This window comes from Microcebus murinus, chromosome 11 (genome assembly GCF_040939455.1).
Source record: "Microcebus murinus isolate Inina chromosome 11, M.murinus_Inina_mat1.0, whole genome shotgun sequence".
NCBI classification, from domain to species: domain Eukaryota; kingdom Metazoa; phylum Chordata; class Mammalia; order Primates; family Cheirogaleidae; genus Microcebus; species Microcebus murinus.
The window spans coordinates 70,585,143-70,598,624 of NC_134114.1; the positions used below are offsets into that span (position 1 = coordinate 70,585,143).

Genomic DNA, 13,482 nt, shown 5'->3' on the forward strand with positions numbered 1-13,482 from the left:
AGCAGAGAGATAAAGAGACAGAGAGAGAGAGAGAGAGATGAGAGAGAAAGAGAGAGAGCATGTCCATGCTCTCTGGAGGAGCATTATCCTAGGGTGAGGAACCAATTGCAAATATTGAAAGACACAACAAAAGTAGCCTTCTCTTTCAAGAAATTTATCTGTAAAGGGAAGGAGTAATGTACTAATGCCAATAGGTATAATGCCAAGATTTTACATTTCTTCACCCTTACACTAAATAGCCCTAGGCTTTATCTTTTTCCTTTTCTAATTTACTTAGTTCATTTTTCATTGAACTTCCAATTTTTTTGTTAATCTTTGCATTTAAGCTATTATTTCTTACAGCTATTAGTAGGCAGACCTCTCCTCAACATAAAATTATCAGGTATTAAATTTACATGGATCTAGAAACTATCTAACTTGGCTTGTTAGAACAGTGGGTAAAATAAAGAGTAAACACATTCCAAGGGTGATTCTGAGGCAGAGGTTGGAGAGGACCTCTTCTCTGTGTCCCATGTAGCCTGGAGTCTGAGTCTGACTGCTTAGGCTTCAATACTGGTCCCACCATTGTTATCTGGGTGACCTTGGGTAAGTTACTCAAGCCCTATAAGCCTCAGTTTCATCATCTTTAAAATGGGGTAATATTAATACATTCCTCATAGTGTTATCATGAAGATTCAATAGATGAACCACAAAAAGTGCTAGCCACAAGGCATGGCTTCTATTAAATGCTCAAAGATGTTAGCTGTAACTATTTTTAAAGTGCATGAGTAGCATATGGATATAGTAGTGATGCTTGTGACTGCTCAGGGATGTTTTCTTCCTTCTTTCTGAATCTCAGGTTCTAGAATGGGATTGGCTACACTGGATACATGGTTATTGAGTGCTTGAAATGTGGCTAATCCCAATTAAGTTGCATTGAGTATAAAATATGTAGTGGATTTCAAAAATTTTTTAAAAATATAAAATATTCCATTAAAAAGTTCATATTGATAACATATTACAGTGACATTTTAAACATATTGGGTGTCTATTAATAAATATATAATAATTATATATATTTCAATAAATACATTTTAATAAATATACTATTTAATTCCATCAGTTTTTAAAAAATTTTTCTTAATACAGCTACAAGAAAGTTTTAAATTGTATATGATACTTGCATTATATTTCTTTTGGGCAATTTTATAAAAATGAAATATGAAGCTAGTAAATTAGAAAGAAAAGATATGTTACTATGCTTTCTTTATCTGCACAGCATGAGTCCCTCTTCTTCCTTAATGCTCCATTCAGTTCCTTCTGACCTTCACTGGGCCCCTCTGCTCACACACACTGATCCTTGTACACATAAGCGTCGCTAGGGTAATAACAATGTTTGTGGCCAACTGTTAGCCAGCTTCTGGCACTGCCCAAGGAAACTTCATTGTAGATTAATCAGCAGAAAGCAAACAACCAATTTCTTATTTTTTAAATTCCTTTAACAGAGATGAATAATATAAAATTGGTGGTCAAAAGGAAGGCCTAGCCCAGTGGCTCTCCCCTGTCATCCCAACATGCTGGGAGGCCGAGGTGGGAGGATCACTTCAGGCTGGGAGTTTGAGACCAGCCTGGGCAACAGAGTGAGACCTATCTCTACAAAAAAAATATAAAAATCAGTTAGGCACAGTGGCACATGCCTGTAGTCCTAGCTACTCAGGAGGCTGAAGCAGGAGGATTGCTTGAACCCAGGAGTTGGAGATTGCAGTGAACTGCGATGATGCCACTGCACTCTAGCTTGGGTAACACAGTGAGACTCTGTGTTACCTGTGACACAGTGTTACCTGTGGCAATAAAACCAAGTCACAGATTACCTAGGTCTAAATAAAAAGAAAGAAAAGGAGAAAAATAGCATAGCATGTGGCAAATATCACTGGTAACCAACCTGGTACACATTCCCTCGTTCTTTGCTAATAAAAGTCCCAATTTTGCGTAAGCCTGCAATAATGCCCAGTTTTTTTAAAAAAGAAGTTACAAGAGGTGACCATATGGGACAGCTTCAAGCCAATGAAATACAGACAAATATGTCATGGTGAGTCTCTTAGAAAAGCTGTTTTCTTGATTTTAAAAAGGAGGGATGGGAACTAAGTCTACTGGCGCACAGGTTCTATTCTTTGCTGTCTGTCTTTTCTATCTGGAATGTGGACACGATACTTCAAGGTGGAACAACACCCTGGAGACCCTGAGGGTGATTGTCAAACAATAAGAGTGGACTGGAAAGCCAGAAGGAGCCTGGGCACTTGGTGACTTACTTGGTCAGGTGCAGTAGCCCTGGACCATTTATCTCTAGACTTCTTGTTACATGAGCCAAATAATCACTCCTTATTCAAGTCACTCTCTTTGGGTTTCTGACACACACAGCTAAATACAACCCTAGCTGATACTTGCAGTCTTCAGAAAATGCTAATGTTCACAATCTGGCCCCAAAATCTGCTGTTCTCAGGACATTTTCACTTCCAAGAAAATCTGTCACCATTAGTCCAAAGCAAATAGTTATTCTGGCTCATGCAATGAGGAATGAGTGTAAACTATTTGGCCTTGACTTTTTATGATCCAGCATATGTAACAGTTATTTTAAAAAGACATATACTATATATATATATACATCTTCATAAGTGTATAGATACAAACAGATATTTTCTAGAGGGCAGGGGCTTTGTCTGTCTTGTTATTTTATTCCTAGTTCCTAACAAAGACAAAATCTCCTTTTCCTAGGCTGCCTTCTCTTTCTAGCAATATTCACAAATACTTTGCTACCATTCAGAGGTGACATCATTGAAAGCTCCTAGGCTAGGTCGCAGGTTACCTAGGTCTAATCCTAGGCTCTTCCAAATAAATAGTTCTGAGACACTGAAACATTTCTTCAAATAAAAACTCATGCAGAAGCTCAATATATTAAACAGATAAAAGAAAACCCAAATCCACTTCCATTGAGTCATAAGATAAATAAGAAGTCCCCAAGAAATTTAATAGCATAACAGACAAATTTTAAGTAAACTAATTCACAGTCACATAGATTTAATGGAATACTGTCATACCCATGTATACAAAATATGATTTGGTATGAAGTCAGAAATGAGAGCACACAAGGGCTTTGGAAGTGACCTGTACTTGGGGACAACATAAGCAAGTACTTTAGCATGTGAGCTTTGGATGACCTAGGACCAGTTAAAAAAAATCCATGAATGGGTTTTGGCCATAATCCAAAAAGATGCAATTCTAATCACCATAATCTTGAATGTTGAAATCCTAAAAGATCAAAATCCTCAAAATATAATTCTGGAAAAAATAATTTAAAAAATTTTAAAGACATTTATTTACATTTTTAAAAAGGAAATTTATTTAAGAAACATAAAAAAGTGCAGGTGCAGTGGCTCACATCTGTAATCCCAGCACTCTGGGAGGCCCACTTGAGGCCAGGAGCTTGAGACCAGCCTGAGCAACATAGCAAGATCCGTCTCTACAAAAAATAAGAAAATGAGCCAGGCATGGTAGCACACGCCTTTAGTCCCAACTACCTAGGAGTCTAAGGCAGGAGGATCACTTGAGCCCAAGAGTTTGCAGTTGCAGTGAACTATGATGATGCCACTGTACTCTCGTGAGACCCTATCTCTAAAAAAATTAAAAATTAAAAAAATACAAGTAAAAACATGACAGAATACTTCATAGTCCACTTTATATAATAGACAATAATAACATACATATTTTTTCAAGCATAAATACTCAGGTATATTAATGATAGTTATACAGGTATAACAGTTCTGAGCAAATAAACTATATTCATAAAGAAATAGGTCATACGCTTTGTATGGAACCAAAAAAGACCCCGAATATCAAGAGCAATTCTAGGCAACAAAAACAAAAGGGGAGGTATTAATATGCCAGATATCAAACTATACTACAAAGCTGTAGTAATTAAAACAATCTGGTACTGGCACAAAAATAGGATTATTGACCAGTGGAACAGATGTGAGAATCCTGATATAAAACCATCCTCATATAGCCATCTAATCTTTGACAAAGCAGACAAAAACATACACTGGGGAAAAGAATCCCTTTTCAATAAATGGTGCTGAGAAAACTGGATAGCCACTTGTAGAAGGCTAAAGCAGGACCCACACCTTTCACCTCTCACAAAAATCAACTCACGCTGGATAACAGACTTAAACCTAAGGTATGAAACTATTAGAATTCTAGAGGAAAATGTTGGAAACACTCTCCTAGACATCGGCCTAGGCCAAGAGTTTATGAAGAAGTCCCCAAAGGCAATCAAAGCAGCAACAAAAATAAATAAATGGGACATGATGAAACTAAAAAGCTTCTGCACAGCCAAAGAAATAGTCATGAAAGTAAACAGACAACCTACAGAATGGGAGAAAATTTTTGCATCCTACGTATCCAATAAAGGGCTGATAACTAGAATATACTTAGAACTCACGGAAATCGGGAAGAAAAAATCAAAGAACCCTATTAAAAAGTGGGCAAAGGACTTGAACAGAAACTTTTCTAAAGAAGACAGAAGAATGGCCAACAAACATATGAAAAAATGCTCATCATCTCTAATCATCAGGGAAATGCAAATCAAAAACTACAATGAGATATCACTTACTCCAGTGAGAATGGCCTTTATCAAAAAGTCTCCAAATAACAAATGCTGGCGTGGAGGTGGAGAGAGAGGAACACTCGTACACTGCTGGTGGGACTGCAAACTAGTTCAACCTCTGTGGAAAGCAATATGGAGATACCTTAAAGTGATACAAGTGAATCTACCATTTGATCCAGCAATCCCATTGCTGGGCATCTACCCAAAAGATCCAATGACACTCTACAAAAAAGACACCTGCACTCGAATGTTTATAGCAGCAAAATTCATAATTGCAAGGCTGTGGAAACAGCCCAAGTGCCCATCAATCCAAGAATGGATTAATAAAATGTGGTATATGTATACCATGGAGTACTATTCAGCTCTAAGAAACAATGGTGACATAGCACATCTTATATTTTCCTGGAACCCACACTACTAAGTGGAACCCATACTACTGGAACCCATACTACTAAGTGAAGTATCCCAAGAATGGGAAAACAAGCACCACATATACTCACCAGCAAACTGGTATTAACTGAGTAGCACCTAAGTGGTCACATAGGTACTACAGTAATAGGGTATTGGGGAAGGGGGAGGGGAGAGGGGGGCGGGTATACACATACATAATGAGTGACATGTGCACCATCTGAGGGATGGTCATGCTGGAAAATCCGACTTGTCGGGGGAGGGGGAAAGGGCATTTATTGAAACCTTAAAATCTGTACACCCATAATATGCCGAAATAAAAAAAAAAAAAGAAAGAAATAGGTCAAAATTCAAAATGTATAAATGCATATCACTATGGTTGGTAATTGTGTGTACCCAGCATCATAACTGCAGTCATCTGAAATACCATGAGGAATGACTAAGTCTTTTGAGAAGATCAATCAAAGACCTCAGTGGGTCACCACACCTATGCAGTCACCCAAAGAGCTGAGATGTCAAGAAATTTTACTGTTCACAAATGCAGATATACAACAAAGCATATCCTCATTTACTGAGGAAGTTTCAATGCTTTTACATACATGCACAATACCGACTGAGTCGATATTGTGATAACCTTCTTTCCTGGATCAAATTTGCAAAAAAATAACATAAAATGAACTGGAACTCTCTAAAAGTCTTGACACAATTTGTACCTCCAGTATTGCAAATGATGTGAAGATAAAATACATAGCATTGCAAATTATAAAAATGATAATAATGCTGACAATTTAAAATAGTGGACAAAAAAAACCTAAAAAAAAAAAACTAAGAAGAAAATTTGACATATGAGAAAGTATATTACAGGGATGGATTATGGGCAATTGCATGGAGGTAGTCCATAATAGCTGGCTTTCATGATCATTAACTATATTTTGAAGTCTTACAGGACTATAAATAGCTGCTTTTTGTTCTTGTAGGGCATGGCTCCTCTTGGAGAATACGTTCACATTCATTTTCTACATGGTGCTGTTGTTTTTGAAATTCTGCTGATTCCATATACACCAACATGAGCATTTCCTATTAAATTATTCTATCTTCTATGTCATGCTTCTATGTTGTTTTGGGTATGTGGAAACCCCTTCTGAATGCACTCATATATGGAAACAGTGCTGCTGATCAAAAAGCACAACACCATTGCATGTCTTCTTATCCTACAAGGCACATGATTATTTTTGAACCAGTCAGTAATTTCACCAGCTTCTTCAGGCAAATGTGGCTTTAATTCACTAAAGTCTGCTGAAATGCCATCAGCTGGGAGGACTTCCAGTGCAAACAAATGATGTATTTTTACACCAAAGTTTTCATCATTGCCATATGATATGGCCAATCCACTCATCTGAATTAATTTTCCATCAAATGTATTGGGCTGAATGAAAAAAAAAAAAACTTTATTGGGAACACCTTGAAATTCACTTTTAGAAGCCTTGATCACACACAATTCCAAATCTATTATTATGGTTTGGACATTCAATTGAAACCCATTTTCTTCTGCAAAATTCACCTTTTCCTGTTATTAATACCTAAATGAGTGGATAAGTTCTAGAACCTTCAGATCCAACAGGGGCATGAATTGTATATAGCTGATAAAAAATAACGGGGACAATTTAGAAAGCGCCATCCATTCATTAGCCACAGTGAAGCATGAGCTAGTTTGTCATTAGATTTAGTGGTAAATATGAGAAGTCTATCTTCTTTGACAGTCAAATCCCTAACCAAGAATAGCTCGCCATCAATGTTTTGTAACATTGGAGGAACTTCTACTTTAGCAAGTGTTTTTGGTGCAGAAAGTTGCTGAGCTTGTCGAATTCTTTGTATTCTCTGACCAAGGGCATTTTTCAAACACAAGCATGATGCTATGTGTGAAGGGACAGGAGCCGTATGTGATTGAATAATGTGATGAAGGAGATTTCTTATATTTTTCACCTGTGTTTTCTCTTCTTCTGTGATCATCAAAAAACATAAAACATTGAGTGCAGATCCTCCTCCACCTAGTCCACTCAAACTCACACACTAATCTCTGGGAACACCCTCACACATACACTCAAAATAATGCTTTTCCAGGTTTCTAGGTATTCCTTAATCCAGTCAAGATGACACCTAAAGTTAAGTCCATATATTCAGCCTTTGTCAACTTGGCATCCATAGACATGTCCTTAAACCATACTTAATTTCCAAATACAGACAATAATAAGGTAACAGCTGCACCTAACATGAAGCAACTGTCCTTTGTACAACTGAAAATGCACCAACCCCTTCCCCAGAATTTGGCTTTCAGGATTTTAATCTTTCGTGATTGTGATTTTAGGAATTTTAAATGTTAGGGATTTTAGACATGAGGGATTTTGATCTTTAAGGACTTCCACGTTTGGAATTATGTCTTTCAGGCTTACAATCAGCACTGTCCATAGGCTATTTTCCTCATCTGTGAAATCTCAATAGCACTGCTAGACATTAATATGGTAATACACAATATGAATCACCAAGGAAGGGCTATTGTATGCAACATTTTCTAAATTTATTCAACCATAGAATTCTTTTGTGGTGGCCAATCTTACTAACTGATATTTCAAGACACACACTTTGGGAAAATCTATAACATAGTCACTTTGGCGTTTTTACAGACGTAAGAACTTAGAATTTTTTCTAGACTAAAGTAGAATTTTATAAGGGTTATATGCATAAGTCTTGGAAAAAGTCTTCGAGTATCTTCTTTCATGAATCTCCTTACCCTTTCCCAACCACTACCAATTTGCTCTGAAACATGAAAAACACATGAGGCAAGATCAAGGCATAAGTCAGGTCTGCTTCTTAGATGAGACACACACCAAGATTCTAGCCACGTGGGTGCCTAAAATCCTACCAAACTTCTCACAGGGGAGAAAACAAAGGAGTAGATGTGAGAATTCAAGTTCTGGTTTCCGGCTCCTCCAGCTCATTCTTATAACACCCCTGGTGTTTCTTTTTCCTGACCAGGAGTCCCCCTTTTCTTCCTGCCATCCCAAACCCCCACGGATGCCAGCTAGAAGACAGACTGAACAGCCAGGAGCGTACCATAGCTTTCCTCCTGGAACAAGCCTTCCGCATCAAGGAGGACATCTCTGCCTGTCTCCAGGGGGCTCACGGCTTTCGAAAAGAGGAATCACTTGCCAGGAAGTTACTGGAAAGCCACATCCAGACCATCACCAGCATCGTCAAAAAACTCAGCCAAAACATTGAGGTAGTTCCCTGTTTCCTGTATGTTGGCATCACTGCCCGACAAAGATTATCAACCACCAATGCCATTTTTCAAGTACAGAAATGTGTCAGTTTTGTTTAAGTTTAAATTATTACATTTTGGTTGCCCAAGAGGGAAACAGTTCAAGTTTTCAGCTGTTCATTTATGCCAAAAAGTAGAAGGAATGAACTTCTACTAAAAAAATATTTATTGTATATTTATTTTGTGACAGCAAAGACAACTGGTTAACATTATGTCAGACATTGTGCTAAGGTGCTTACGTTAGCCTAAATCACCTTAGTCACCAATTGGTTATCAGATAGGCTGTTGGGGTGAGGTATCACAGTGCTTGTGTTCAAGGAACCTTTATTTTACTTAATAATGGCCCCAAATTGCAAGAGTACAGATGTTGGCGATTGTGATATGCAAAAAAAATTCGTAAAGTGCTTTCTTTAAGTGAATAAATAAAAAATAAAAGTTCTCAATTTCATAAGGAAAGAAAAAAATCATATTCTAAGGTTGCTAAGATCTATGGTAAGAACAAATCGTCTATCCATAAACTTGTGAAGAAGGAAAAAGAAATCCATGCTAGTTTTGCTCTCATACCTAAAGCTGCAAAAGTTATAGCCACAGTGTGTAATAACTTTTAGTACAGTATATTGTTATATTAATCGTTCTATTTTTAGTTACTATTAATCTCTTACTAATAAATTAAACCTTATCATACGTATATGTATATAGGAAAAAACAGATTATATATGGAGTTCAGTACTAACTGAGGTTTCCAGTATCCACTAGGGGTCTTGGAATGAGTCCCCCCCAGATAAAGTGGGGTTACTGTACTTTCAAACTCCTGACCTTGAGCTATCCACCCGCCTCGGCCTCCCAGAGTGCTAGGATTATAGGCGTGAGCCACCGCGCCCGGCCTGGATTACTATACTTTTAAAATTAGAAAGTTCCTCATTCAAAGATGCAATAATCTCCTCTATTATCTATTATTTTATGGCTTAACTTAAAAAGTATTTTAATATATTTTTTCCTAAAATCTATATTGAAATATGGTATGAGGTAAGGATCTAAATTGCATGTTTTCTGAATGAGTAACCAGAGGACCCAACACCATTTGTGAAATTCCTCCAGCACTAATTTGAGAGTTTCATGTAGAGCGTATTCCTTTCTTACATTTACCAAGGTCTTCATTACATTACATTGATCTAGTTGGCTATATACCATAACACTGATCGACTTATTCTTGTTTTATAAAATATTTCAGTATATAGTACAGTAAGTTTCCTTTTATCACTATCTTTATCAAAAAAGAGGGGATGGGTATATACAAACATAATGAGTGAGATGTGCAACGTTTGGGGGATGGTCACACATGAAGCTCTGACTTGAGGGGGGAGGGGAGGCATGGGCAATATACGTAACCTCAACATTTGTACCCCCATAATATGCTGAAATAAATAAATAAATAAAAGCTCATATGTGACTACAAAAAAAAAGAAAAGAAAAAAGAAAACAAAATGCCTGAATACATGCAAAAAGACAAAATCAAACTCTAGTTAGTGTTTTTTGACACTTTTATGTCTTCAATTAAGGCTTTATTTGCCCTTAGGTGGTCTCAATCTGCCAGTTTACAAATGGGCAAGATTCTATATATGATCTTTGAAATTCCTATGATTAATTTGCTACAAAAATCATTCTTTACTTAGTAAAATGTATAAATGTTTAAGTTTAAACATAGTTTAGGCCTTTGTCAACTAAACTTGAATGTTTCCCTAAGTCGCAAATCAGTGTTTTCCAAAGGTCTATAGGGTACTCTCACTCTTTTCTCAGTAAATATCAATTTCTTGTATGTCTGCCCTTTACACTGGAATTTATTTGGATGCCAAGTAAAATATAAACTTTTTTACTATGGGCAAGCATAATTTTTTCAACTTTTAAATTAATACTTATAAATGCTTATAAAAAATTAAAAACCACTGTTCTCAAGCCCACCAACCTAGTGTTATAGGAAAGTCAGCCCTATTTCCAGAACACTAAAACACAATGAAGACATGACTCACAAAACTCAAGGACAAAATATGAACACACATAAACCATAAATATCTCATGTTCTTTAAGAAATTTAGAACAACAAACTTTTTTCAGTCCATATGTATGAGACAGTTTGAATTCAGATTTGCTTGTGTTGTTTTACCTTTGCTGTGGTTCTGATTCAATCCATAAAGGACTTGCCTGATGCCATGTTGAAAAACATCCCTTTTTCTAAATTTACCAGCAATCGTGAAATAGGTTTTTGTGAAAAGCTTTTGTATCAGTGATGGCCAAGTGGCAACCCATGGCCATATCAGCCCAACAGATATGTTCATTTGGCCCAGATAGTGTTTCTGAAAGATTTTTGAGTAAGATGTCAATATTTTTAAATTGAGAGATTTCACATAAAATCTGGATTTGTAGCTTCCGTTGACAAACTATGGAGACATCTTTCCCACCTGGCAACAATCTGCTGGAACCAAACCACTGCTGTCTCCCTCAGATAAATTAGCAGAGGTCACCTCTCTCTGAGAGAGGACTCTCTCTCACTCATTTACACCGCTAGCCTAACTACAAAATGCATTCAATTTCGTAACCCCTGCTTTAAATGATGTTTTCTTATCTGTGTGATGGAAAATTAATGAGAATTTCAACTCAAACTTACAGAATTTAGAAGACCAAATAAGAGTTCGAGATCAGGCGGCCACAGGAACTAATTTTGCAGTACAGGAGATAAACATCAAACACCTTCAAGGAGTTGGAGATCTTCGAGGAAGAGTAGCCAGGTGAGAGGAAGCATGTCCATTCTTTGCCACTGAAGTCTCATTCCCAAATAAATTCCATACTGTACAAAAAGGACATTGTCTTTCCATTAAGCTAAACTGATGACAGATGGTAGTTGAGAAAGTGTATCATAAAACTTTGAAAGCCTCATGCTACCTGTGAGATCTAAAGTTTCTACAAAAGACCCCTTATACAGAATATCCAGTTTGGTCCCAAGGAAAGTGACCAGAGTCTTGTTTTAAAGCCTCAGCTGCCCAAATGCCAACATCTATATACAGACACACCCTCAGAACCACATATAAAATCCCCAGATGTGTTAAATTATAATGAGTAAAACATTTAAAATATACATTTAAAATTAAATGTAATTTAATTTTAATTTAATTTAATGTAATGTAAAATATACATTTAAAATAAAATAAACATTTAAAATTACTTTAAACAGTCTAATGAAAGGGATTTACTGCCAAATAGATAAAGTTTTGAATAACATCTTTTGTATGAGATTTCTAAATCAAAAAAAGGGCACACAGTTCAGCAAAAATCTGTAGGTATTGGCAATGGCAAGACCACTCCGGCAGACGTATCAAAGATGATTTGTGAATGACTGACCACAGACACCTTTCCATCTCTGCATCTTCTGCCAGGACCTCTTTCCTCCCTCCTATAATACCTTCACCTCTATCTGGTTAATCCTCTCTGGAGTGTTAATGACCAAATAAGAATTAGTTAAAAAACACCTAAGACAAATCTCTCCTAGGGTATTCACTCATTCAATTCAACAAAAATGTATTAAGCACTTACTATATGCAAGGCAGTGTGCTAGAATTCAGTGGCACACTCTCCTTTCTATAGTTGTTCACAATCAACCTGGGAAAACAAGCTCCGTCAATAATCGATGAGGTGAACACTATGCTGAAAGCCTGGGATGCTACGGACATATCCAAATCAGACTGGGGCAGGGGAGAGGTTTCCCAGAGGAGGTGATACTTGAAAGATGTGTAGCAGTTAGCTAGACAAGAAAGGATGGGAAAGACACTCCACCTGGAAGAACAATATGTGCAACTGAGGGAACTGAGGGAAGTGTGTTTATGACATGTTCAAGGGCCTACCTGTGAGGATGGCATTCTGGTTATGATATTTTGAAGTATGCATTTAGAGAAAGAAGGAGAAGCACCCAGAGAAGCAGTTCAGAGTTGGAAGATGAGGGGTCTTGTGGGCTAAAGAGTTTGAGCTTTATGTAGAAGGTTATAAATAACCATGGGAGAATTTTAAGTAATGGTGGGGGACATATCATATTTCATGACCTTCTAGTAGTGGCTGAATTGGTGGGGTGCAGAAAGATGGCATGGAGATCAGAGGAAGGCTGTTACAGCAATTCAAATGAGAAGTGCCAAGGGCCTAAACCAAGGCACTAGACATGGACGTCCAGAGCAGGGGACAGACAACACAGACATTGGGAATGTAGGATCTGTAGAATTAGAACATGATAAATATGGAAGATGAGTTAAGAAGGGGGAGTCAAGTACAACTACTGAAGTTTCTGGCTTAAGGACTGGTTGGATACTCATATTATTCAACACAGAAGGAAAGATGAAACAAGGAATGGTTTTGACAAGGAAGCAGAAGGAGAAATAGAGAGTGATAATGTATTTGGTTTTCACTGTGTTGTGTTTGAGAAGTCATCAGGATATTTAACTGGAATGGGCATGGAGTTCAAAGGGGAAGTGGGGAGGAGTGTTGAGGATGCTGTAGTTTCTGGTTGACCCACAACATAATGACTTAGTGGTTCTGGGAAAGACTTTGTAGTTCTGGAGTATGGCTTCATTCCTCTTAAATCAAAGACACTCTCTTGGAAATAATACTCATGGTTGAAAAACTGTCATCAAAGAAAAAGTAACTGTCTTCCAGTCCAGAGAATAAATAAATAAGTATAATTATTTATTTATATTATATATAATTATACAAATATTTATATATAACTATGTATTATATAATACATGATTAATACAAAATACTTTTCATAATATTTGGGCAAGTTATGAAGCAAGATAATAAATGCCAGCAAACCCACAGCCTCACGCCATGTTTTTCCAAAGAAGATAAACACCAAACATCTATTTTGAATGAAACTTGATTTGGTTCAATTTGGTAGTGTGCTGATGACACTCTTATCAACTATGTCTTTCTACAAACCACTTACAAATCTATTATTTTGTTCTTGTAAATCCTGTTTTACTTATAAGACAAAATAACAAATGGATTTAAAAGAAACAGATCAATGGAATTACATCAGGAAAATGTGCGATTTTTGCTCTGCTCCGATTTCTTCCTTTTT

At 36.8% G+C, this 13,482-nt stretch overlaps 1 protein-coding gene across 1 annotated transcript in view; it reads left to right on the plus strand.

Moving 5' to 3' along the window:
• FAM81B (family with sequence similarity 81 member B) overlaps positions 1–13,482 on the plus strand; it is a 63,127-nt gene that overhangs the window by 19,335 nt on the left and 30,310 nt on the right. The window contains exons 4-5 of the mRNA XM_012774019.3: positions 8,081–8,324; positions 11,028–11,146. Coding sequence (XP_012629473.2) covers positions 8,081–8,324; positions 11,028–11,146 — 363 coding nt within the window. The remainder of the gene's footprint in view (positions 1–8,080; positions 8,325–11,027; positions 11,147–13,482) is intronic.